The sequence below is a fragment of the Cimex lectularius genome, unplaced genomic scaffold (genome assembly GCF_000648675.2).
Source record: "Cimex lectularius strain Harlan isolate CLEC.00 unplaced genomic scaffold, Clec_2.1 scaffold186, whole genome shotgun sequence".
NCBI classification, from domain to species: domain Eukaryota; kingdom Metazoa; phylum Arthropoda; class Insecta; order Hemiptera; family Cimicidae; genus Cimex; species Cimex lectularius.
In genome coordinates, this window is record NW_019392979.1 from 86,516 (window position 1) to 113,821 (window position 27,306).

Here is a 27,306-nt window from a genome sequence, read left to right on the forward strand (position 1 = left end):
GATGCGGCCTGGTGTGATGTAGGTTTCAAAAAAACATTTTCTTTATCGTGCCAACGTTTCGATCTTTATTGAGATCATCTTCAGGGCCTGGGATTTACAAACATTGTTTACATTTAACAAATACATGTAGGATGTGGAAAAAAGTGAATTTATACAATGCGAAATATATATTTTTATTTTATTTTTATATTCAATCAAAGTATTTCTACTCACTCAAAGTATTTGTCTTCTGTGTAATTGTGCCACTCTTGCGTGTCGTGTTGAGAGTGCCAGTGAGATTTTGCTGTTTTATGTTTATATAAACTAATTATTATAATTATATTAATACTATTACTATAAACATAAAACAGCAAAATCTCACTGGCACCTCAACACGACACGCAAGAATGGCACAATTACACAGAAGACAAACACTTTGAGTGAGTAGAAATACTGTGATTGAATTTGTAAAAAATATATTTTGCATTGCATAAATTCACTTTTCCACATCCTAAATGTATTTGTTAAATGTAAACAACGTTTGTAAATCCCAGGCCCTGAAGATGATCTCAATAAAGATCGAAACGTTGGTACGATAAAGAAAATGTTTTTCTGAAACCTAGATCACACCAGACCGCATCTCACGATTTCTGAATAATTATTCTTATTGGACTTGTCTTGTCTTGGATTTAACGTACTTTTCAATGCTATTAGTGGATTTGTCTAAAACATTTTAGTTTTGGAGTAATCATTGTTTATTTGATGCAAGGTCGTGAAATCTTATAAGATCAGAAAAAGGGGAATAACTCCGAAACTGCTGAGATTCGGACGATAATTAATTGGGACTTTTTGGTTCCATTTTGAATGTAGAATCTACTGACAAAGTTTGTACACGAGTAGCTGAACACCCTGTTTAATACTGGCAATTTTGATTGTTATTTGTTTAGCTAGTATTGGGAGTAAATGTATTTATTGATATGTTTATGTAACGTAGGACGGCTGAATGACGTTAGTTCTAAAGTGATGGAGGAATATCGACATTAAGGTAATGTCAAGTAGGGATATATGAATGTCTATGTATACAATATAATAGAAAAGAATGTATTTAAGAATGAATGAGCGTGGTTTGACCTTAGTAACTTGCTAAGTTGAATGCTGCAATGACCAACCATACAAGTGCAAGGCAATTAATGCCATAACTATGACCGTTTTGAGTACCCCCCATAATATCCGGTTTTGTCCTGCTTTTTCTCTTATCCTTCTCTTTTACCTCTTGTTAGAAGATCCTTGTGCGATTTTACCCAACAGTGGGATTGTGGATTTGTCTACAGCTTCAATACCAGCAAGGGTGTCTGCTGGCCCATTTCTTTTTCTTCAGTAACACAGTTAAGATGTTTTTTGTGTTACCAATCTTTTTAGTTTTGTCTTATAATTCATAATCATCCCCATGGTGATTAGATATGGTGCGCTGATGGCTGTGTTGTTTTCATAGCAGCTGCTTTTTTTCCCTCTTGGTACCAACATTTCAGGCCTCCTTCTCAATCTTCCGCCATCGGCCTTCTCAATAATCACACAACAGAATTTGAAATATTTACAAATTCTACATAATGACCAGAAATTTCACAAAAAACATATATACATTTAACTATACAAACATACACGTAAAGAACACATAGTACATATAATTCTAAATGTGAGGAAACCCCCCCCCTAAATGTCTAGACGGGTATGGCCTATGGTCAACGGGATAGTTTTATTTATTCAAATCTAATTAAGCACTTCTTAAACTTTTCCTAGAACAACACTGGTAAAGATTAGACTGGGTGTTTGATTTGAACGCCGCACGTCCTTTTGTTCTGCACTTCCGACTGTACTAGAAGATCTTCCGTTTTTGTGCATTAGAGTCATTAGTCCTGGATATTGTCTAAATTAAGTACGTTCTATCCTTCACTTTGGGTTTTAGTCCTAATTTTTGGTTATGGTGGTTTGTATGAACAATTTAGCGCCAGTTTTAAAATCACGTCTATTAGTGTGTGGCTTTGTCGCTGCGCACGATGCTTTTCCTATTCTCGTTGTACTAGCTTTTTATAATGTTTCTTTCAAACATAATAACGATCTGATATTCGAGAGAAATTTTTTATTACATCCATGTTTTTTAAATAAAATTTATATTGACACATTAAGTAAATTAAAATTTAATCTGTCTTTATGAAATTTTAAATTAATAAATAATATGAATATAAATATATGAAACAGTCGTTTGTAGCACCATACTTGAGTTGGAATTCAGCCTTGGAGTTCTCTTCTAAATGGGAATTATTTGTACCATTTATACATAATATAATAAAAAAAAGCTTCAAGCGCATAAAATATTGAAAAAACATTCAAGACGCAAATTTATTTTTACTGTACTCTCACGTGCATTTTGACATTTACAAGTGTTATAGTATTAAATAAACTTTCCTATTCAGAAGAATCAAAACGATAAGGGATTTTTATTTTATTTTTCCTTTTTTAATGTGAAATATACGATAACATGAGCGTTTGGGCAACACGTTTTGCTTAAGGCTTTGCGTTAAAAACTAATGGGTCCGCAGTGGTAAATTTATGAGTTCTCAGGAGTTCCTGCCAAGCCTTTCGTTTCTCGTGACCATTCCTATTATGACGAAAGCGTTGTATTTTAATCTGACAGCTACCAAAAGCAGATGGTCCTTTTCCTCTGCTGGTTTAATCTGCCGGGCTCATCGTGCAGAACAGACAAGGTCGCGATTTAAAAGCCCCGTTAGCAACTTTTGCCTCAATGCATCACAAATGTTCCAGCCATTTCGACATAACACAAATACAAAAATCATTTTAGACATTAACAACTATCTCCATGTCACTAATTCAGAACATAACATGAAAATTTTATGGAAAAATTTACAATTAAAAAAATAATAAAGAAGGCCTCATAGTCATTACCAAATTTCGCTGTGAGTTCAATTATTTCCCCTCCGTTGGCTCGCTAATATAATTAAGGATGATCTATTGGATTGGGCTAAATTCCGTTCATGCAAAACATCAAATATATCTATCTTCAAACTCTTGCGTTTGACAAGGTAAATGATGTGTATTCTAACCAGAAATGATTATTCCCTTTTTGGTTGTCCTGATTTCAGGGCTTATTAACACTGGTTTAACAATTTGGTACCATTTTCGTTCATCACTCTTCCTTTAAAAACCCTGATATAAGGAATTTTAAAGTTTAGATTTTGTATCATTATGAATGAGAAAAATAAGATGAAATCAACAAAAATCGAAGAAGGCCAAGCTTCTGCCTTTGCGTACAATTTATTGATAGTAATTTAAACTTCTGTTCAGCAAGCTTCCTGTGGACCGGTTAAGACGGCTTTAAGTTATCACCATTTTTTTTTTAAACCGGAGCCATTTGGAAGGCACAAGCATTGAAAGCTCTCTCCATGAAGGTTTCTTATCAGGGTTTTTGGTGGAAGTGTTTTAAAAATATGTTAATCTAGTTTGCTACATCATTCGGTCACAAACTATATTAAATTACTTGTTATTTGTAAAACTAATTTAGCAGTTGTTTTTCATAAAAAGAATATAGGCTCTGATGAAGACCTTAAAACAGGTCGAAAGCTTTTTTGTTGTAAAACGACTTAATTTGCTTTTTTGTTCAAGGCCATACATTGATCCAAAGTGTTTGTGAGTGAAAAAGTGACTTTGCTAACATTCAAAACTAAAATAATTTTAAAATTAGTACTAATTTGTTCTTACAATGGAGAGAAAACGCAGCATAAGAACTAGGAATGCCGTTAGATTAAATTATGCACACGCAATCGTCTTTTTTCGGATAAAATATAATTCTGGTAATTCAGTGTTTGCAATATTGCCATTTTCTGTAACTTTCAATTCATTCAGGTTTTTTAGTTGAGATAAAAAAGTCAATGTCACGAGCGGGATTCGAACCCACGACCTTCGGCTAGATATCCACTCGATAGCTCAGGTGGTAGAGTAGCGGCGTATCTTGCCGAAGGTCGTGGGTCGAATCCCGCTAGTGACATTGACTTTTTTATCTCAACTAAAAACCTTAATTAATTGAAAGATATTAATTAGTCAAGCGGACCACGAAAACTAGTGAATTGAATAAGTTAAACGAAAGTACACTTCACTAAAGTTCTCCGTGGCCAATTGTCGTTCAATTGTGGCCGAGAATTAAAAAGATTACACGACATTTGAAAAATGGCAAAAAAGGAGAGAAAATTCGAAGGTGGGGTTGAGATGGGAAGTTGGTTTTCCGAGTGGTTGGAAGTCACGATTGCTCAGGTGGTAGAGTAGCGGCGTATCTAGTCGAAGGTCGTGGGTTCGAATCCCGCTCGTGACATTGAATTTTTTATTTCAACTAAAAATCTTAATTAATTGAAAGATATTAATTGGTCTAGCGGACCACGAAAACTAGTAAATTTTCTGTAACATTTCTGACCTACATCTTTGAAGTTGATCCCTCATGCTTCCCAGCTGTTTTAGTGACATCTAAAGATCCAGAACTATGAACATTATAGGTCAAACTTTTTTTCCCCGCCAACTAGAAATTAATTTCTTAAGTAATATGTCATATCTGGAGAACGTCGCAAAATACAATAAGGTGTTATACTCTAATTGTGTAGTTAAATAAATTAATGGTAATTGAATTATGTTCTTTTAATGTTTTAAAGAAAACTTTTTCTCCACAATTGCTTACTGCTAATAAATTGTGATTGATGAATGTATCTTTAAATAAGAAGTGATCATTTTGAAGAAAATGGGCCAATTTTTGGTAAATATACATTTAAACGTTAAAATTGAACATAAATAAAAACTTTTCGATGCAAACATTACCAGTATGTGTATTTCATTGATGACGAAATTTTTAACGCCTTCTTAAGATTGTATGAATTAAATCTAAAACGAACACTGAAACAAGAATGAAACAAACGACGCTTGTACCAACGGCGACGTCTTTAGAATGGTTCTCAGAACGTGATCCAATAGCGTCGATAAGAATCACAACGGAACCGGCCATGTACGACGCCATGCAGTAAATAATAATGAAGATATTCTGCACAAATAAAACAAGAATTACGAATGTTTACAGGCAATAAATCAATTCGGTTACGTACGATAGGTTTCGACACCTCACGTTTAGTGTACAGGTACGGTTCGACTCTGAACATCAAAGGTATTACCGGGCTGCAGATAGCTGTCGCCGATATCATGGATACGACTTTCCAGTTCCCCATGGTAACGCTACCCCACCAAATGGTGGCCACCGCGTGTAATCCAAATAACATGACGCTGAGGAACTAAAATAATATATAGCTGAGACATCGTGGAACACGTCAAACTGAACAACGTCAAGAAATACCATTTCGGCCATTTTTAAACCAATACTTAAAGTTTTTTTTTTAGTTGCCATGTGTTATTGCAAAACACAATCGAAACGAAAGGCAGTACAAGCAATGTAGCTAAAAAATTACCAACTAGCGTTATACAACAATACAAACTTCACAAAAACAAATAATCTTGAGCATATGTTCAAACTATTACTCAATTCAAATTAACATCTGAAATTTTCGCATGGATGTTTCGATATATTGCTAGTTTACTTCTAGATAGAATTAACGTATTAAACTCGGTTACCCTTTTATCTCTTATTACCAACATAAAAAATTCAGCAATTTTTTTAAAACAGTCTATATTGGATCAATTTAGCAATTTAGTAACATTCACTAATTCAATTCACTAATTTCGTGGTCCGCTTGGCCAATTAATATCTTACAATTAAGGTTTTCAGTTGAGATAAAAAAGTCAATGGCACGAACGGGATTCGAACCCACGATCTTCGGCTTGATACGCCGCTGCTCTACCACTTGAGCTTCGTGACCTCGATCCATTCGGACACTAACTTCCTATCTCAACCCCACCTTTTTAATTTGAAAAATGGCAAAAAGAAGGGAAAATTCAAAAGGTGGGGTTGAGATGGGAAGTTAGTGTCCTAGTGGATCGAGATCACGATAGCTCAAGTGGTAGAGCAGTGGCGTATCAAGCCGATGATCGTGGGTTCGAATCCCGCTCGTGCCATTGACTTATTTATCTCAACTGAAAACCTTAATTAATCTTAAATATAACCTTCCTCTTTTGCAAATCGGCCCTTGATCTAGTAGTAGGAGAGTATCCGAGGGGAAATTTCAATTAATGCCTACAAGTAATTCATATAGTTTGACAAACTACAGGATGCCAATTCTTAATTATTCATTTTGTGTTGTTTCCGAATTTGTTTACTGGATGATCATGAATAAATTCTAATTAAGTCTTATCATGACTGAATAGAGACTGTACGAGACTGAATATATTGACTAGTTTTTGTTTTGTTTTGGTAGTAATGTCCAGATTAGTAGTGCATTACCTATACTTTTCTTTAGTCTAGAAAAAAGCAACGCTGCCTCGGATGTCAGGGCAGCTTATGCTGCAAGTAAGGTTCGAAGAAATGCTTCGTTTGACTATGACTCTATGCGTGCCCGTAAAGGTGGCCATTCACGATCACTCCAAATGTAACCGCGCCAAGCCGTACAGCTCCATTTGGAGTGCCTGAAATTTGAGGGGCTCCACAGCCAGTCGCTCCGAATGTCAACCAGTGAATTACCTTCTCAAAGTGGATGACGATCTCTTGTGCTACTCTTCTGTTTATTTACATATTAAAAGCAAAAAATCAAAGAAAAAATGGTGTAAGAAGTGGCTCCTGAACAGAAGCCGTAATACCCACATCAATTTGATGAAAGATCTTTCCCTTGAACCCGCTGATTGGAGGAACTACTAAGGATGGATGAAATGTCTTATTTATTCATTATATTTAGTGTTCTATTGAAATATTGAAATTACTTCTTTCAATTATTTAATCTTTTTTGTAAAGTTTTGGTCGAAATGAAAAAGCTAGTGCCACGAGCGGGATCTGAATACATGGCCTTTGGCTAAATACGCCGCTGCTCTACCACTTGAGCTATCGTGGCTTCGAACCTCTCCGACACCAAAAAATGGCAAAAAGAGAGAAAAGTCGAAAGGTTGTAGGTTGATATGGGGAGTTGGTGCCCAAGTGGATCGAACTATCGAAGTCAGGATAGCTCAAGTGGGTAGCGCAGCGGCGTATTTAGTGGAATGTCGTGGATTCGAATCCCCTCGTGACACTATTTTTTCATTTCAACCAAAACCTTACAAAAAAAAGATTAACGTCTTATTTATATTTACTCCAGCTTGTTACCCCCTTGATTAGAAAACAAAAGACAGTCATGAGAGAAATCATCACTACATGAAAGGCTGGCAACCACATTCATCGCTACAGGGATGAACTACAAAGAACTTAAGTTCTCTACTACGATTTCTGATCATTGTTAGGGGTTATCAATACTGCATCTCTCATTGCATTTGCATCCTTTGTTTTGAAAACGTCGACCAACTGGTTGAAGATCAAATTTATTTTATGTCAATCGTGGTAAAATCCCCACCCTCCACGCTATTCACGAACGCGCCATGCCGTCGTCGCGCCGTAGATATTTGGCGTGGCGCGATGGAGTTTGGACCGGTCGAATATTCGGCAAGCCGGGCACGCCAGTTCAGTTTTGCCATTGACGTGGTTTTTGGAACGGCGTCGCTCCGTTTGGACTGCTTGGAGCTATCGTGAATGGCCACCTAAAAGTCCTTCTCCCTGCTGAATCTCTTTCGCAAGACTAGCTCTGAAGTTGTAAGACTAGCTTATTTAAGTTCAAATGCTTCTTATAAAAGGCTTTGCCTAGAAAAAAAAGAGAAATTTTCTGCCACTCGTTTGGCGTCCGTTATGGATCGAAGGAGTTTTGGCGGTTGGTTAACTACTTAAAGAGAAAACAATTTCTTTCTAGTAGTGCTATTTCTATTTCTCCTTGGGCTCAACGTTTTCAATCGCTCCAGATGTACTCGAACAAAACAATTCACTTGTATCCAGAACCTATGTTCGTCAATCCCTCTCTTGACGACTCATTTCCCTTCAATGCTTACTGCTTACTGTTACTAGTAGGTTAAAGGATAAAAAAGGCCTCTGGCCCTGATAGAATCCCTTTTGAATTATTTAAATTCCACATGAATTCCTTGAGCGTTTGCTTTGCCTGTTCAACTGTTTTTAAGATACTGCTTGAGTCCCGTACTCTTCGGTAAATCTATTATCTTACCGCTATTCAAGCATGGTGACAATAGTGTACCTTCCAAGTACAGAGAAATTTCTTGCATCAATAGCGAAGCTAAAACATTGGTTTGTTGTTTAATAGAATAGAAAAATTTGTGAATGATAACTTATTTAGTAAAAAACAAATGGGACTTCGGAAGGATTTCTCAACTTGTGACAATTTCGATGTTTTGTCCAACTTAATTAGTCTGAGACTCTCCAAACCAAAACAAAAAGCATATTGCCTATTTATTGACTTGAAAGCAGTATTTGATAGTGTCGACCGTTTGACTGTATTTCTACAACTTAGTAACTTGTGGTTTTCGTTCAAACTCATTAAGGTGTTGAAATAGTTATTTTCAGTGACATCTGATTCGAGGCAAAGAGGGAATATCTGATTCTTAAGAGGTGCAGAGTGCTGTGCGTCAGGGTTGCTAGTTGAGCCCGATACTATTTGCTTTGTTCTTGGACGACCGTCCCCTGACTCTTGAATGTGGCATTCGTGTAGGTTCTACAATTACAACAGTCTTGTTGTATCCTGATGATATCGTAGTTGTAGCTAGTCTACTGCGGGTTACAAAATTAAGACTATACAGGTGGTGGACGAATATAAATACTTAGGCATTTTATTTACCCCCAAGCTTTCTTGGTCGAGACATACCTCCTCAAAGGCATCGGCAGCTAAATTGGCATTGAATCAAACCGGTCGACTTTTATGACGTTATGGGTAACGCGATCCCGATCATTATAAAGTTTAATGTATTTAACTCTTTGTCTCGAGCGATTCTTTGCTATGGGTTTCAGAGATTCTAAGCTGTAAAAAAGTTCCAGCGATTTTTCATAAGAAAACCTTTTTTCTACCAGATGGCCCACCTCATCTATTTGGAAACTGCCAACGATCTACTGATTGTGTTCACTCTCAGGTTGCATTTTTTCAATTAATTAAGGTTTTTAGTTGAGATAAAAAAGTCCGTGTAACGAGTGGGGTTTGAACCCACGACATTCGGTTAGGTACGCCGCTGCTCTATCTCTCGAGAATCAAATAGATTACACGACATTTGAAAAATGGCAGAAAGGAGGGAAAATTAAAAAAAGGTGGGGTTGAGATGGGAAGTTAGTGCCCGAGTGGATCGAAGTCACGATTGCTCAAGTGGTAAAGTAGCGACGTATCAAGCCGAATGTCGTGGGTTCGAATCCCGCTCGTGACACTGACTTTTTTATCTCAACTAAAAACCTTAATAAATTGAATGATATTAATTGATCAAGCGGACCACGAAAAATAGTAAATTTAATGGAGTTCATTTTTTCTTTATCTTGAAGACGCTAGTTTCTCCGGACTCGAGACTCTCAAAATTTACCTCACTTAAAATAGTTCGATCAGAGATTACTTGGCTCTTGGCCTGGAAATCACTGTTCGAAAATATGATATTGACTTCTAACTTGATTAATTCCCAACACCGCAGTGAATGTGCTGTCGAGCCGTGAGCTCGGCACACCTTGCTTTATATAAAGAATCAAGGGGTCCTCCAACGTTGTTCGATCTGAACAAGCCAAATTTTTAAGGTTACTCTTTGGTTGAGCTTCGTGGCTTTTTAAAATGCAAGGTTCTTCAGCTGAACTCGTCCGTGTGGAATAGGGGTGATCAGGGGTTCTGTTCACTTTTCAATTCCCATGTCCTCAAATGGGGGAAATTCTGGATTTTTGGACGGTTCATGATCTAGGCCTTTGATTGGGTTTGTGAGCCAGGCGTGGAACTACCGATCCGAGCTGACTGAAGAATTTAATTTTTGATTTTATTCCTGAAGTTTTATATACAGGGTGAATTGCTACTCGTGCTACAAACTTCTCCAGTAGATTCTTCACCCTAAAATGAACAAAAAAGTTCATATTGTCCATGGTCCGATTCTCAACCATTTCAGAGTAATTTNCTACTAGAGTTGAAAAATCAACGTAAAGGATATTAGATGAAGAAGTTTTTGTGAAATTTGACAAGTTGTAGGTATTTTTTGTAACCTCAGTAGAACGTGCAATCATGACCAAAATTTTAAATTTTGTGATTTTGACATGTTCCAACTGATATTGGCTAACATTTTATGTCATTCAGATTATTCAAAATAGAAGTATCTTACAGCAAATCAAATGGTGTAATTGGATTTGTCGTCGTCTCAACATTTTGGAAAATGTAAGCATTTTTATGTGGTAAGATAGTGAAAAGTTTAAAAAACCTAAATTGACGAATTTCCGAAAATGTTCTCCTGAGCATTTTTTGCTCCAAACGAAGAGTAGAATCGATTCCCTGAGTTTCGTCAGAAGGAACTTGGACACCCTGCATAAGACAATGGCTGTAGGATACGTTCTTCAATACATACTAAACATCGGGCTATCCGATACAATTTTTCTGATGTCTGCTGTTGCGTTTTAAAGTTAGATTTTAAGGTTTATGTATTTTAACAAAATATCAACTAACAATTGATATTAAATTTATATATTTTTTTTTTTAGTGTATACAAAATTTTTATTGTTTTAACACGGCAACGTTGGGCAGACGGATTTTTTGATCCATTGTCTATTTACTGTTATGTTATTCTTCTCTCTATTGTATTTTTGTTTATATTGTAAATAAACCAGTTTTTCATTCATTCACTCAAAAGCAATGCTTTTAATGAGATTCAGAAGTAACAAGATTCAAGCGTACTCTGGAAGACAAAAAAGTTGCAATACCAATTTAAGGTTTTTTTAATAGTTTCTGATGTAATTTATTGCGTCGTTATCAGGAACTAAGAAAAAATAAGTTCATTCGTGTTCTATCAAAATCTACCAAGGTTCTCTGAGTTTGCGTTAATATTAAACAATGATTGCTACTTATATGAACTAAAAGTTTACTTTTCTCTCCTGCTATGTTACGGAATAAATCTACCGTCTTTACTTTTTAACAACTAAAAGGAAACAATCATCACATGTAACATTTTACGTACTATTTACTTTTTGAGAGCATATATAAGATCGATGCAGAAGACTATTGCAACCAAGGTCGCAAAGAAAACAGTACAAATTGCTATGTCGCTAGAATAGGATCTTGTCGTGTCTTCGATCGCATCAACGAAGACCAGAACAGAGCCAGAAATGTACGCCATCAAACAGTATAGAATTATGAAGACGTTCTGTTAAAACAGATTAATTTATCAATTGTTTTGTTCCTTTCAGATAATACATCAAACAGAGAGAGAGTGAGTGAGTGGGTATAACAACTTGCCGATGGTTTGACTATATCCGTTGATGTGTAGAAGTATGGTTCAATACGGAACATCAGCGGGATAATCGGACTGCAGAAACCGGTCGTGGTCAATAACGTGATGGCTTTCCAACTTGACTTTCTTCTTGAACCCCACCAAATCGTAGACAAGGAATGCAGTGCAAAAATCATGACGCCCATAAACTAAAATTTGGTTTATGATAAAACACATTTAACACGATTACCACATACAGCAGGAAATATACCATTTCTAACATTTTGAACCAAGTCAGTTTTTCCCACTGCATATCGAATCTTTTAGAATTATCTGTTTAAAATTAGTACAAAAAAAATTATATTCTACACACACAAAAATCTACTAACTACTACTATAAAAATAATCGAAACTTAAATAATCACATGAAATTTAAATAAACCTCCACATGTGCTATGTTTGGGAAGTTAAAAAACAAATCATTTGTACATTTACACGGATTACGGGAATTTTCATTATTGAAAAAATGGAAATAAAAAATTAAGCCAATCAAACATTTAAGCGAAAAAATCCAATTCAGCATTTGACATATTAACGAATTAATTAAGTTTTTCAAATAAAATACAAGTTCATATTTTTTTAATTGTACAGTTCTTCAATATTGTCAACTATTTTTTTTAATAAATAAACCACTAGGCTTTATAACTAAACAACACTATATGCAACGTATTTTTTCGTAAAATAGTTTTGAAGTAGTAAAGCAACCTATAACCCCCACATGTAGTTCACCCCCCATTGTATTGTACGAACGTATTTATTAGCGTGAGTGGTTTAGCATGCATGGGTGCGGCTACCTCGGTAGGTTTATCGAGTAACTCGCAGGCCCACCGATTTAGTTTAGTTATAATACATTTGTTGTATGATTGTGGATGGGTCCACAGCGTCTTGGTTGTAGTAATACTACCGAGATGCTGCGTCCTTTCTAGTATAATCGTATTTATTAGCGTGAGAGGTTATGTGTGAATGGACGTGGCTGTCGAGGAATATCGAGTACTCCACAGGCCCGTCACAAAACCTCAGGATTAGTTTCATGGATGAGTGGAATTTGTACATACCGTTTGAATGTATTTATTCGCGAGAATGGAAGGAGGTCGGCAGAACCATCTTACCGACCTCCGCTTTAGTTGTAATATTAGGAAACTAGGTTTATTAGTATAAATGTGTATTATGAATGTGTGTGTATGTAAATGGTCAAATACTTCAATTTACCACATGTGGAGGGGATACAAAGAAAATGCAACAAAAACCGTAAGGTCTGATAAGTAGCCAATTAGAATGAAGTTATCAGTAGAAAGTGCAGATATTTCAAAATGTGAGAAAGATATTCGCGTGGTGCCGGCAATGACCGAAGCAGTTAGCCGGCCGAAAAAAAAAGAAAAAAGAAAAGAAGGGAAGTAAACAGATCAGGTATGAAGCCTTGTAGGTGAAAGAACCAACTTGTTTTTCTGCTGTTCAGCTTTCGGCTGTATTTGACGCCTTCCTCAGGACTCTATTAATTACAATCAATGTTTCCTTACAGATTACATATATCAAAATTATAATGATAATGCAACAAGTTACTTGAAAAACTATTTTTAAAAAAAATTTACTTAGAAACGTAGAAAATTGATAGGGAACGTAACCTATGTATGCTTTACCTTGATATATCCAGGTTTTTAAAATAACGTTCTACTAGAGTTGAAAAATCAACGTAAAGGATATTAGATGAAGAAGTTTTTGTGAAATTTGACAAGTTGTAGGTATTTTTTGTAACCTCAGTAGAACGTGCAATCATGACCAAAATTTTAAATTTTGTGATTTTGACATGTTCCAACTGATATTGGCTAACATTTTATGTCATTCAGATTATTCAAAATAGAAGTATCTTAGAGCAAATCAAATGGTGTAATTGGATTTGTTGTAGTCTCAACATTTTGGAAAATGTAAGCATTTTTATGTGGTAAGATAGTGAAAAGTTTAAAAAACCTAAATTGACGAATTTCCGAAAATGTTCTCCTGAGCATTTTTTGCTCCAAACGAAGAGTAGAATCGATTCCCTGAGTTTCGTCAGAAGGAACTTGGACACCCTGCATAAGACAATGGCTGTAGGATACGTTCTTCAATACATACTAAACATCGGGCTATCCGATACAATTTTTCTGATGTCTGCTGTTGCGTTTTAAAGTTAGATTTTAAGGTTTATGTATTTTAACAAAATATCAACTAACAATTGATATTAAATTTATATCTATCTAAATTGCTTAAATAAATCATATTTTAAGTTCAAATCATGCCCAAGCCGTCCTGAAATCTCGAAAAATGAAAATAGAACTGAAGCTTTCATGAGCAACAAAAGAAGCTATCTATTCACCATGATATAAATTTATACCAATTAATTATACAACGGAACTACAAGTGATGAGTAAATGGTTAAATATTGCAGTTCCAATGTGCAAGAACATAATAACAACAATAGGATGCTTTATTTAAAAATAATTACGATTTATATGTGTGGTGATTAGTGACCGTTCATCCATATTTATTTAGAAATCGTGAGATGCAGTCTGGTGTTATGTAGGTTTCAGAAAAACATTTTCTTTATCGTGCCAACGTTGCGATCTTTATTGAGATCATCGTCAGGGCCTGGGATTTACAAACTTTGTTTACATATAACAATTAATTTTTGGATGTGGAAATGTGAATTTATACGTGCAAAATATATTTTTTATATATTCAATCAAAGTATTTTTACTCACTCAAAGTGTTTGTCTTCTGTGTAATTTTGCCATAATTGAAAGACGATTTATAATTAAAAGTTCGAAAGAAACACACACATAACGTAGAAGTTATTAACGAAAATATAAACTATCTACTAAACACTGTAAATAACAATTTAAGATTAAGTAGAAAAGATGTAGAAAATATCAGATTATATATATATATATATATACGCAGGGCGTCCTTTTTAGATAGCCCGGCTGAATTTTTCTTGAACCAACGACGCTATACAAAAATACGTTTTAAATATTTTTTAGTCTAGTTGTAATTTTTTTTTTTGAGAAAAAATGGCAAAGTTTTGTCAAAAAGAATCCGGCAGCATAATTTCGATGAAGAACTGAATATTTTCTGTATTTTCACGATTCCTTTCAAATTCCTTTCTCCGAAATTTTCAAAGGGCTATATCTTTTTCAAAAAATAAAATTACAGATGTACTATGGACTTACAATTTTAAGCCGTATCGCTCCCATCTTGTCCACGGACTTCGGCACTATGATTATGAGTGACGTGTAACGTTCCTTGCACAAATATCGATTTGGGAGGCTGAAGAAAACGTTCTTCCATACTTCCTATGAGCTGATGAATCCAAGTTCCTCTCTAATGCCATACAAAAGTTGGAATTTTTGAACGCAGGCAGAGGAAGATCCGAGTGATTGACAGTATCTCCGTTTAGTGTGAACTTCTCGGAAATAAATTATTTGGGCCTTGTTTTTATGAAATTAAATTAAATGGTCTTCTCACGACAAAGAAGAATTCTCCAGCTGGATGGGTGCCCGCACACAATTCTTTGCAGGTGATACTTTATTTGAATCGTCACTTCCGGCATAGGTGGATAGGACCTCATGGCTCGATCTGTTGATCTCCTCGGTCACCCGATTTAACTCCACTTGGCTATTTTATGTGGTACCATTTAAAAACAGTGTCTACGCCAATCATAACCCAGCAACCTCAGCTGAAGAATTGGCAAAGGACAGAAAATGGCTGTCAATCCATCTCCCCTGACTTTATTGCTCTGAGCACCGATGGCGAGTGGTTTAAAAAGAGTAAATCTTTGCATATTTACGCAAGGCAAGCAGATCAAAGATGAAATGTGATCAATAAATAGTAATCAATAAATAAATAGCAAACCAAATGACTTTTTTTTCCAAATTCACTATATTTCGTGGTCCGCTTGACCGATTAATAACATTCAACTAATTAAGGTTTTAAGTTGAGACAAAAAAGTCAGTGTCACGAGCGGGATTCGAACCCACGACCTTCGGCTTGATACTCCGCTACTCTACCACTTGAGCTATCGTGACACTTTTTTCCAAACTTTTCGCTAAAACTTTGTCACTTTTAAACTAATTTAAAATCCGATTACACCAGTGTTTTCAGCGTAAAAATCCTTTAAATTGATGTGTCTGGATGAATAGAGTCGTATTTGAAATTTTGAAGTTGATAGATAGAAATAGAAAATAGATTGAAAAATATTAAACACGATTTTTTTTAATTTTTTTTTTTATAGCGTCAACGTTCCAGACAAATTCAGCCGGGCCATCTAAAAAGGACGCCCTGTATAATGAATTATATTTTAATTTTTTTTGCGATAATTTTGAAAAAAGCCAGCCGCTAATAGAATGTTTTACTAGTTCACATAAATGTCTTATGAACCATTTGGGAAGGATGGGTTCGGAACCAACTGGTTTGAATCCGGTTGAACGTTGATGAACGACCGCGATTACATTTCTATTGTTTACATTTCAAAGGATTGAAAATAAATTAGTGGTTGAAACATCGTTTTTTCAGATAAGCGTGTGAAGTGAGCTGTAAAACATGAACAACATTAAAATGAAAAATCGATCATGAACATACAACGTTTATCTCCCAAAGGTCGTTAGTGTAAACTTGTTTGAAAAAAATCTGATAAATTTATCTATCCTAATTTTAAGAATATTTATGTTTTATAAAATGAAAGATCTTTTACAGTCTCTATTGTAATGTTTCTTTTAATTAAAGATCGAATTTTGACAAGTGACATTCGGGGATTGCGTATTTTTCTTAAAATTTTACCCGCAATAAAAACAAACAAAAAAACATTTAATATAAAAACGAATGCCAAAATTAATTAACATAAAACAAAAGTCGTCCAAAAAATTTTATTGCACTTATCTTCAAACAGATTTTTGCTTAAAGATATAATAATAATAATACGAAATATAGATATGCGTTAAATAGAAGACAAAACATTAAGAAAAATAACCAAAAAGGAACATTTTTATTTTAATCAGTAGTTTAAAGTTGCTTAAATTAATCGAAATGTTTTTTAATATTAAAGTCCTCGAAAGAGCACTTAGTCCGTTCGCGTTTTTCGGTTATCAGGAGCTTTCACAAGGTGACAAACGTGGAAGAGATTTGATTTCCTGTGCAATCATGGTATTAAATGGTGACTTCATAATGTGAAAATATTCATCTCCGAATCCCCCACTTTAAGAGGTCAGATCTCATATAAATACGAGGTCCATCTCACCTCAGGACAAACCTTATTCAACATGTGGACCTTTGTGAGTAGAACCCGATTGGTCTCTTGTTCTTGCTGCTGTATTCTCTTCGTTTTTCTCGATTCGACCAAAAAATAAATTTAACGTTACATTTGATTGTAGGCCGTGTTTTTGCTCGCCATCGTTGTTGCCGCAACTGGACAACCCCAGAACAGACAGTTTTATCGACAACAACAATTTGGTTCGGACGTTGCGCGGCCAGTCGTATACCCGAGGATTTTGAAACAATCGCAGGATTCCCAGTACGACGGTTCATTTAACTATGCGTAAGTATGCTTAAATCGATACATTTACTTGTGTTTAATGAGATACCATTTTAGAAATATAAAGTTGAAAAAATTACAACTTAAAAATTAAATTGAATATGGCGATCACTCTAACATGAAAAAAACACTTCAATGTAAGATTATATAGCAGCTTAATATATTCATTAACATGTTAACTAAAACTTATAAAATCTTTTAATTCATTACAGTTTTTTTTAATAAACTCGAAGAATTAAAAATATACAAAAATTTATAATTTAATTAAGGTTTTCTCCAAGCTTCTTTCCCGATTTTATTGTCTTTTTTAATCAATTTAAATACATACGGAATAGCCAGTGAATTCATCAGTAAACTTATCTTTCACCAAAACAACTGAGCAAAAAAAAAGCCGAATAAATTTTGACACAGAGAAATCAATGTGAAAAACAAACTAAAATTTAGAACATAATAACAATTAAAGGTTTTATGATAGAAAAAATCAGCAAATAACAATTTTCGAAGAATGCAACTAAACCTTTGACACAGATGCCATTTTATATTTTTAATAGTTTTGCTTCATTCTTTCAATTTTAATAAAATTCCAAGTGTGTAACAGCCTAACATAAGTTTAAGTAAATTTTTCGTTCAGAATTTTTTCTGGAGGGTTGTTTTTGAGCATCTGCCCAAAGAAAGGTTGATAATTGTTCAAAACAGAAAATATATATTTTATTCAGTTATCTTACTATTTCTATGATTTTGTTCTATTTGGTTTAGAAAACTACATTACGTTTCATATCCTTAAAATAATTACATTTCCTAGCGTTTATGGAAAATTTTAAACATTATTTTCATAATTATTAACTTTTTGGCTAATGCTGTAACGTGTATGAATTTTTCCTTGTATATTCAGTCACACATGTCCAACAGCCTAATCTAAGTTTTAATACATTTATGTTGTGTTTGTGCAAACACATCTGTCCAAAATGTCTGCCAGTGAGAAAAAGAGATGTATTTCTGTTCTATTACCTTACCATTTTCTTCGGTTTTAAGTAGTAAACTTCACATTAAATATCATAATCTGAAAATAATTATTGTTCCTAAAGTTTAAGAAGCATTTTTAATATCGTCTTCATAATTCTAGAAAGCCAAAACGTTGATTTTTTTAACTCCAAACAACATAGTATCTTATTCATCCAAAAACATACTCAATACATTGAGTCGGCTGCTTTGTGATTTTCACGATTTTTCTAAATGTGAGATATTAAAGAGAAATGTATTGTTTATTTTTAATTAATAATTACAAGCAATAATTTTTACGTAAAAACGTATATTCAAAGGACATTTTCAGTTAAAAAAATAATTATGCCAACCAATTTCAAGGGCTTACATTATTCATGGTATGTATATTATCTGAATGTTACTACCGATCTTAAAATAATTATATTGTGTAGGGTTGTTTGGTTTGTTGAAGTAATCAGCATTTTTTAGCCAAATAGCTTCATATTTCAATAAACCAGCTAATCATGAATAATTAATGGAGTAACCGAGCAATATCAAGTTTGCAAGTATGTAATTATATTTTGGCTTCTTCTGAGACCGAATATCAGTTTTTCCACTATTTTATTATGTTTGTTAGTTTAACGGTTAGAACTTATTCAGTGGCATTTAGTACATTTGTAATGTAAAAAGTTTCGAATTATTGAAATGGCATGTTAATTTCAATTTTAAATATTTATCTCCCGGTTTTATTTGCAAAACAACGGACAGGGTCTGATAAATATAGGGACACTGAAGATGCCGATATGCATCTGATAGATGACCCCAACGATGACAGGCAGACTATAATGACCGGTAACGACAAAATTTGAAAGCCAATATAGCTTAGAAATTTTTCTAATAGGGGAAAATTGGCAATTCCTGAAATAATTATAATAATATCTTTATTTAATTATTCTCCACTACATTGGAAGCAACCATATTTTTAGTTTTGTGTATATATACGGTAGTAATTAGTTGTATAGGTATAAATTGATCTAGCCTTCGCAGTTCTAAAAATAATTAAGAACATACATGTTTGTATTGATTGTATTTTACATGCTTGTTAATATGTGGTGATTAGTGACCGTTAATCGATATTTATTTAGAAATCGTGAGCTGCGGTCTGGTGTCACGTAGGTTTCAGAAAAACATTTTCTTTATCGTGCCAACGTTTCAATCTTTATTGAGATCATCTTCAGGGACTGGGATTTACAAACATTGTTTACATATAACTATAAATACTACTTACTATAAATGTAATTGTTGTATGTAAACAATGTTTGTAAATCTCAGGCCCTGAAGATGATCTCAATAAAGATCGAAACGTTGGCACGATAAAGAAAATGTTCTTCTGAAACCTACAACACACCAGACTGCATCTCACGATTTCTAAAAATGCTTGTTAATGTTAATTTTAAATTTTTTCTAGTGTTAAAACCGAATATTGAAGGAGAGAGAGACCAATACTTTACATTAGAATTCTGAGTTTCTTTTGTCGTTTGCCCGTCCTGTGGAAAAATTTCTATCCAACTGAAGATTTCTTAAAACTAATCAAATTTATTTTATAATGCGTGTCACTTAGTGACCTATAATTTGTTGAAGTTGTGACGAGTAGTCAAGGATGAGGTAGTTTAGAAAAACGCCTTTTTTCTTTTTTTTTTTGTCGACGTTCCGACATTTAATCGGGTCATCTTCAGAGCATAAAGCGTGGTGCTATTCTTGTGAATCACATTGGTTTTGTGTGAAATCGTTGTGAAATATGTCACTACAGGAATAGCAGCAGAATATCACAGATAAATCGTGGAGGTTTCAGTATTATTAATCGAGTGGATCAAAGTCATGATAGCTCAAGTGGTAGAGCAGCGGCGTATATAGCCGAAGATCGTGGGTTCGAATCCCCCTCGTGACACTGACTTTTTTATCTCAACTAAAAACCTTAATTAATTGAAAAATATTAATTGGTCAAGCGGACCACAAAAACTATTGAAAGTATTATTAATGTTAAATATTGTTAATAAAATCGAACTACACTAATACGTAATATATAAAAATTATTTGTTTTGTTAAACAATAAAATTAACTGCAGCGTCATAACAATTGTCAAGCTATCGTTGCCTTATTTTAAATGTGATCTATTTTAAAAGGTACTCGAACGACTTTCCAACATTTTCAAATGCTAAATGTGCTATCGTCTTTCTGAATGTTATTGAAATGCGTTTTATGATTTCTATGATTAATAATTATATATTTCGCGTTTTAGCTTTTAAGTTTTTAGAGTTGATGGATTTTTGGTTTATGAATAATTCGTTGAATTGGTTTGATTCAATTTTTACCTTGTTACACTATTAATTACTTTTTGAATATATCATGATAAGCAACATTTGTTACTTCAAACCCTAATTTTAAAAATGTTTACGAAATAGCACCATGCTGATTTTGGGTTGTGACCAAATCTTTTCGACTTTAAAGGATTATTAGTACTGTTTGGTGAATCCCTCTATGTCATTTTAGAAAATACTATAATCAATACATAACATCATTGAGATAAAGACAACATATAATAATTACACAAATTATATAACATTTTCAAAATAAAAACATTTGGAGGATTAATTTTTCAGCTTCGAGACCGAAGACGGCACTTCAGCCCAGGCCGCCGGAGTCCTGAAGAACCCAGGATCAAAAGACGAAGCCCTATCCGTCCAGGGTTCGTACTCATACAGAAGCGACGACGGCCAGGTCCTCACCGTGACGTACACAGCTGACGAAAACGGTTTCAAAGCCGAGGGCGCTCATCTGCCGACACCTCCTCCAGTCCCTGAAGCAATTGCCAGGGCTTTGGAATACCTCAGGTCACTTCCTCCTTCGGACGACAACAAATTTTAATCTTTTATACCATCTGCTTTTTCCTTACCATTTTTAATGAAGCAATAAAAAAACAGTATTTTTTAAAACGTATTGTTCATTTACCCTGGAAATGTACATTAATGATAAAACTTTCAAGAATCGAGAGCAAGGAATTAATAAAAATAAATACAACACAGTAAAAAAAATCATATATATATATATATATATCCATTTGAGCGTCTCTATCTGGTTACTGACCACTCTCTGATTTTTAATGTATACTACCTCTCATTAATATATATATATATACACACACACCATCTACGCTTACGCGTATCATCAAGCGGTATTTTCAAAATTGATGGGATTTGGCAGGAAATTTAGTAAGCTTTCAGGCTTATCTCTACTTTGACGGATTTTGCACTTCTCTTCAAAATTTTGCAGTAGAGGACAAAATAATGTGGTTTCCCCCTAACTCACTAGAACAGCATTCCGGCTATTTTCAAATAATCATATCTCCGGTTCTATTGGACCGATTTTAATAACTCAGTGCTGATATGAAAAATGGGGGTTCTCATTTAAAATTAAGAATTTGAATTCGACTTACAGTGACTCACAGATTCGTTCATAGCTGAATGCAAATTGGGTTATATCATTATTTACTTTACAAAACAATGGTAAGACATCAAATAAGCCTAGTTTTTTTAATAATTTTGTTTATCTTAGCACAAAAAACACCCAAAAAATTAAATTGTTCCTTTATCATGATTATTAAAATATTATAAAAGAAATTACCGTGTGCGAACGATAATATGATTGTATGTCCTCCTTTGGCTTTCAAAACTGCATCTGCCTTCTGGACATACTTCTCACGAGATTTCTGTACTGTTCTGGATCAATTAGGTCCCATTTAACTTGTATTTTTTCCCAAAGTTGATCGAAGTTTGAAGCATCTCCTGCAGCATCGGCTAAAGATTTTCTAGTTTTCTCCACAAGTGCTCAATTGGATTAAGGTTAGATGACTGTGGGGGCCATTCCATGTCATTAAAATCATGATCAGCAAGCCACTGTTTGGTCAGCAATGGTTTCATCACTTTTCCCGTCGCTCTTAATCCGGCCTCACGTAAACTTCTGCGTTTGTTTCAGCACTGACATCCATACTATCATTATCACCTGGCCTACGCTGAATTTGGGCAGCATTGACAACCTATCCTGATCGAACGGAGCGTAAATACAACGCGTTTTGGCCTCGGAAAATTTTGTTTTATGACCACTCCTCTTCTTTTTAAAACAACTATCTTAAATTCCGGAAGATCTTTTAAGTTTTGTTATTACCCTAATAATGACAATTTATATTTTTTTGAAATTTCACGATAAGGAAGTCCTTCTTGTAGAGATTTTATTATTTGATCTTTCAAAAATGTTGAAAATGGCTTCATACTGTAATTAAACGGAACAGATCATAACCATTAAGGAAAGGAAATATTTTCAATATATAAAAAAATAACTAAATTGATGTCCGATAACAAATTTGAGACGAATTATTGAATGGTTTTTGCGAAATAAGCAATGAAGTAACCCGAGTCACAAAACTGTTCACACGAAGACTCGTAATAAACTGGCTCAATTCAAAGGTATAAACATAAATAAAAATTATTAGGGTGAATGTTTGTTTACCAACTGTTCAACGAACTCAATCCTATTGCTGTTGTCTGGATTAAAAAATACAGGATTTGCAAATTGGAGATAATAGAAAATTGTTTACTGATGTGAACGTATCTGTGAGTCACTGTATGTCGAATCGAAATCAAAACAAATAAATCGTCCTTACANCAACCTCTCCTATGACGTTCGACCTCTTATCAACATCTTATCACAGACCAACGAATCAACATTAAAAATACCACTCAACAGTTAAAATTGCATTTTTCTTATAAATCTATTTTTAAACAACAAATTTTATTTATTTTATTATCAATATTTTAACAATTATTATCACAACTATCACAGATTTTAAGTTTCCTCCAGAGTTTAAAATTGACTAGAATATTTTTATATATTGTTTAACAGATTAAAATATCAATCACTTATCATATCACAGTCTTGACGGTAATTAAGAGACAGTTTATCTTTTTTTATGTAAAGGGCCTCTAGGAACTTTCGTTTTTTACTATTTCGTTCCTTTGTAACAATATTAACATCATCAAATAAAAAAAGTATGACCTTTAACAACTGTATGTTGTGCCAAGGCAGTTTCATTGTTTTTATTAGTTTGGACTGTGTATTTATGTTGATAAATTGTATTCTTTAGGTATTGTTTTGCTTCACCATAGCATACTTTCTTGCAGTCTTTGCATTCAATTTTGTATACCAGACCTGATTGTAGTCCTTTCTCAATTTTATCTTTTAGCGGTGAATAGTATTTTTTGTCCGCATTACTGTTTCGGAATACAATTTATACTTAACTAGAGGGAACTTCCTTTTCAGACAACTTCTCAACTGTTCCGATAACCCTTGGGTGTAAGGGAAAGTGACATGGGAAATTCCAGAATCATTTTCACCTTCTAGGTTTTCCGAGTTTTACGTTTGGGTTTATCTTCCATAGATTGTTATTGTTTATAAATTTATTTACCATTTTTCTCGGATACCCATTATTTTTTAAAATTTCCCGAACCAGTGTTTTGTCTTTCTTGTTAACACCTTTCGACGACAAATTGAAAACCCTTCTTAGTAATCCAATCAGCACATTAACTTTAGTTGACCATGAATGGGAGGACATATACTGTATTAGCCGGTTCGATGCCATGGGTTTGGAGTACCAACTCGTACTCAGATTTCCATTAACCTTATGTGTTACATTCACATCCAAAAACGCTATACAACCGTTTTCCTCCACCTCACAGGTGAAGTTTAGTCTTTCGTGGTAACTGTTAAGTATTTTCAGTACCTCATCAATTTTATCTATTGGAAGTGCCGTCAAAATGTCTGAATAAATACCACACTGGCTCTTTTTTAAAATAAATTGTTATAAAATATTAATGACTGACGACCACTTTTTTAACCATTGTTAGTAGTGAAGAAACAATGATAACCATGTGATATAAAAATGTAAAAAAAATATTTGTTCTATCTACAGGCGTTAACTCACCTGAGTAAGGATTAAAATAAATCCGAAACGTTGTGGATAAAAACTGGTTGTGGTTTTTTTGTGATGACCTATTATCCCACCTTCTAGAAGGAAGAATCATAAGATTAACTGTTGAGGTCGAAATATAAGAAAACATCGTTACTCTAATCATNCACCCACTCCCCACTCCATTCTCGGTAATAACTTACTTTCACCCTCGGGGCGGGGTTTTCAACTACCCCTCCTTTTCCCGCTAATAACAGCATAAATAACATTTATTTATAACAAATACAACTTGGTGAAGACGCATAACGTCATATGGAAGACGTTTGAAATATCATGGTCTATTGGGTAAATTTTAATCATCAGTTTTCCATGAAACTGGGCATTTAAGTTACTTTTATTAATTGTTAACGTATTTTTGATGGAAAAATAAAAACTACTTTTAATGAAAGAGTGATTTTGGTTGTCTCCGCCCGTGGAATATAATGAGTCACATTAAAAAATGAATTTTTATAAGAACCTATAGAATACCATAAGAATAACAATATTACCACGATAAGATCATGTAGTTTTACACAGGGTATTCTTTTTAAATGGCCGGTTTAATTTCTCTTAGCCAATGAAGCTATAAAAAATATATGCTTAAGATTTTTTGCTCTAGTTTCAAATTGTTACCTTTTTGTTGGAGTGAAATTATAAATGGTTCCTCAGGCAACATCAAAATTTTAAATTCGACCCTATACATCCTGGCACATGATTATAAAGATTCTTTACGCTGAAAACAATGGGGCAGTCGGATTTTAACTTGGACAAAAAATGACAAAGTTATAGCAATTAGAATCCGGCATCGTAATTTCGACGAGGGGCTGAATATTTTTCTGTACGTTCGCGAAAATCCGAATTCCCCTCGTCGAAATGTTGGAAGGGTTTTAGGTTTTAAAAAATAAAATTATAGATGTACTCCGGATTTTATAATTTTAAGCCTATCTTATTGTACAGGGATTTTTGGACTGTGATTATGACAGGCGTCTAAAGTTCCAGGCACATATGTCGTTTGGGAGGCTGAAGAAAACTTTTTCCCATACATCCTATGGATAGCTGAATCCAACTTTACCTCTAACGGCATACTAAACCGTCGAAATTTTCGAACGCGGGCAGACGAAAATCCGAAAATGTTGCACTCTTGTCATCATCAGGCGGTTGACAGTATCAAAGTTGGTGTGGATTTCTCGGAAATAAATTAATTTGGCTGCATTATTTCTACGAAAATAATTTAAATGGTGCTCAGTTTGTCAATTTGTTGAGAGACGTTTTCTAACATTATTAGATGAAGTACCTCTGCAAAATGAAAAAAAAAAGGATTCTCTAGCTGGATGGATGCCCTGCACACAATTCTTTGCAGGTGAGACTTGTTTGAATCGTCACTTCCGTTATGTTGATAGGACCTCATGGCCCGATCTGTTGGCCTCCTCGTTCACCAGATTTAACTCCACTTGACTATTTTATGTAGGACCACTGAAAAAACCAGTGCCTGCGCCAATAATAACCAAACAACCTCAGTTGAAGAACTGCGGCAAAGGTTAGAAAAATGCTTGGCAATCCATCTCCCCTGACTCTATTGGTCTGAGCACCGGCGAAGAGTGGTCAAAAGGAGCAAATCTTTGCATCTTTACGCAACGCAAGCAGTTAAAAGATGAAATGTGATTAATAAATAGCAAACCAAATGACCATACCAATTTTTTTAAAGGTTTTTGCCATAACTGCATCATATCTGGACCAATTTAAAATACGATTGCAAGATTATTTTCAGCGTAAAACTTGACTAAAAAATATTGAACATTTATGCGATATCAAAATATTATATATATATATATATATATATATATATATATATATAGAGAGAGAGAGAGAGAGAGAGAGAGAGAGAAAGAGAGAGAGAGAGAGAGAGAGANCATTTTTTCTTTGAGACACCTTGTATGCAAAAAAGAAAACGTTTACGTAAATGGTAACCCCTTAATTTTTGGAATAGAAATTGAATATGTAATCAAATCTATAATTTTAATACGTGGTATTCATGAAATCATACCAAACTATAATTTCAAATGGCACTCCTTACTCTTTTATTGAGTTTATGAAACTGGATTAGTTTTTGAGAAAATTTAAAACAATCAACATGATTGAATGAAAATTACCATAGTTGCGCCTAAAGTTGTGATCATGGAATGTCACGAATATTCTTATCTTTTACAAGCCTATTTAAAAAATTCCTAGTGAAGCTTTTAAGTAATTGCATTCATTTGTTTTCTATGTAATTTTGAGATTTTAATGATTCTGAGAGCGAACTTTTAATTTACCAGTGCAAATGGTGTTTTTGTAACTATTGCTAGTTATTTTGATATTTTTTTTGCATTTCTATTTCGTTTACGTTTTCAAATCAGTAAAAATTAAGCACTCTTGCCCTGTTTACAGTCTGAATATAACGTTTATTACGTGTTGAAGTTACTTAGTAGATTATTACTTTCATTTGAAAACTTTGTTTTTTTTAAACAGCTTTGTGATACAGAAATTATTATATATTTCATGCATCAAATTTTAAAAAAGCCTTAATTGTAAACCAAATATAGTTTCACAAACTGAAGAAAAAACTATGGAATGCCATTTTAAATTGAAGAGATTGGCCTGATTTTGATAATGCGCCGTACAAAACATATGCAGGTTTGATATGTATTCAATTTCTATGCTAAAATTAAGCGAGGGTTAGAATTTAAAATGTTTTCTACATATTCCTGATTTTGAGAAAAAAGCTTGTGACAATATTTCAGACACCCAGTAAAATAAAGTAATTTAATTCCTCTCGTACAGAAGAGCACATCTATTCATTCCGTTGTGTGTCGTGAATGATGGACAATTAAACAGTCATGGGTTCTGTCGGGGTCGAACCCACGACCGCTATCGGGACTAACACCAGTCGGACCCCCTAAACACTCTTCCACCACTATCCTCAAACACCCTGAATTTTTGTTTGTTTCGTTGTTTAGATTAATGTATTAGTATTTATTTTTCTGCAATGTGTGCTTGCATTTCTATAAATTCGTTTAGGTTTTTTTTTTAATTTTTAGTAGGTTTGTATTTGAATTTATTTTTATATTCAATTAATTAAGGTTTTAAGTTGAAATAAAAAGTCAGTGTCACGAGCGGGATTCGAACCCACGACCTTCGGCTTGATACGCCGATACTCTACCACTTGAGCTATCGTGAC

The 27,306-nt window shown here is 34.1% G+C and overlaps 3 protein-coding genes and 2 non-coding genes across 5 annotated transcripts; 2 read left to right on the forward strand and 3 right to left on the reverse strand.

Annotated features, from left to right (window-relative positions):
• Window positions 1–4,760: 4,760 nt before the first annotated feature.
• Window positions 4,761–5,554, reverse strand: LOC106665199. Its single transcript, XM_014391457.1, has 3 exons — window positions 5,381–5,554; window positions 5,136–5,318; window positions 4,761–5,074 (listed from the first exon to the last, which is right to left on the reverse strand). Exons 1-3 carry the CDS (start codon window positions 5,429–5,431, stop codon window positions 4,886–4,888), a joined length of 423 nt encoding a protein of 140 aa, XP_014246943.1. The 5' UTR covers window positions 5,432–5,554; the 3' UTR covers window positions 4,761–4,885.
• Window positions 5,555–11,156: 5,602 nt separating this feature from the next.
• LOC106665198 lies at window positions 11,157–11,873 on the reverse strand. The gene is made up of 3 exons (XM_014391455.1): window positions 11,702–11,873; window positions 11,457–11,639; window positions 11,157–11,364 (listed from the first exon to the last, which is right to left on the reverse strand). Exons 1-3 carry the CDS (start codon window positions 11,741–11,743, stop codon window positions 11,182–11,184), a joined length of 408 nt encoding a protein of 135 aa, XP_014246941.1. The 5' UTR covers window positions 11,744–11,873; the 3' UTR covers window positions 11,157–11,181.
• Window positions 11,874–16,715: 4,842 nt separating this feature from the next.
• Window positions 16,716–21,024, forward strand: LOC106665190 (endocuticle structural glycoprotein SgAbd-3-like). The gene is made up of 3 exons (XM_014391447.2): window positions 16,716–16,790; window positions 16,890–17,053; window positions 20,692–21,024. The coding sequence occupies exons 1-3, from the start codon at window positions 16,779–16,781 to the stop codon at window positions 20,954–20,956; spliced, it is 441 nt and encodes a 146-aa protein (XP_014246933.1). The 5' UTR covers window positions 16,716–16,778; the 3' UTR covers window positions 20,957–21,024.
• Trnay-aua lies at window positions 19,907–19,979 on the forward strand. Its single transcript has one exon. It is a non-coding gene; the product is annotated as a tRNA-Tyr (tRNA).
• A 6,209-nt stretch (window positions 21,025–27,233) lies between the features above and the next one.
• Trnad-auc lies at window positions 27,234–27,306 on the reverse strand. The gene has a single exon. It is a non-coding gene; the product is annotated as a tRNA-Asp (tRNA).

Coding starts and splice junctions, on each gene's coding strand:
- LOC106665198 (XM_014391455.1), bottom strand. CDS start 11,743: ATGCAGTGGGAAAAACTGACTTGGTTCAAAATGTTAGAAATG. Junction 11,640..11,701: donor GGTTCAAAATGTTAGAAATG/GTATATTTCCTG, acceptor ACCAAATTTTAG/TTTATGGGCGTCATGATTTT. Junction 11,365..11,456: donor CGGATATAGTCAAACCATCG/GCAAGTTGTTAT, acceptor CTGTTTTAACAG/AACGTCTTCATAATTCTATA.
- LOC106665190 (XM_014391447.2), top strand. Junction 17,054..20,691: donor GACGGTTCATTTAACTATGC/GTAAGTATGCTT, acceptor TTAATTTTTCAG/CTTCGAGACCGAAGACGGCA.
- LOC106665199 (XM_014391457.1), bottom strand. CDS start 5,431: ATGGCAACTAAAAAAAAAACTTTAAGTATTGGTTTAAAAATGGCCGAA. Junction 5,319..5,380: donor GTTTAAAAATGGCCGAAATG/GTATTTCTTGAC, acceptor ATATTATTTTAG/TTCCTCAGCGTCATGTTATT. Junction 5,075..5,135: donor GTGAGGTGTCGAAACCTATC/GTACGTAACCGA, acceptor TTATTTGTGCAG/AATATCTTCATTATTATTTA.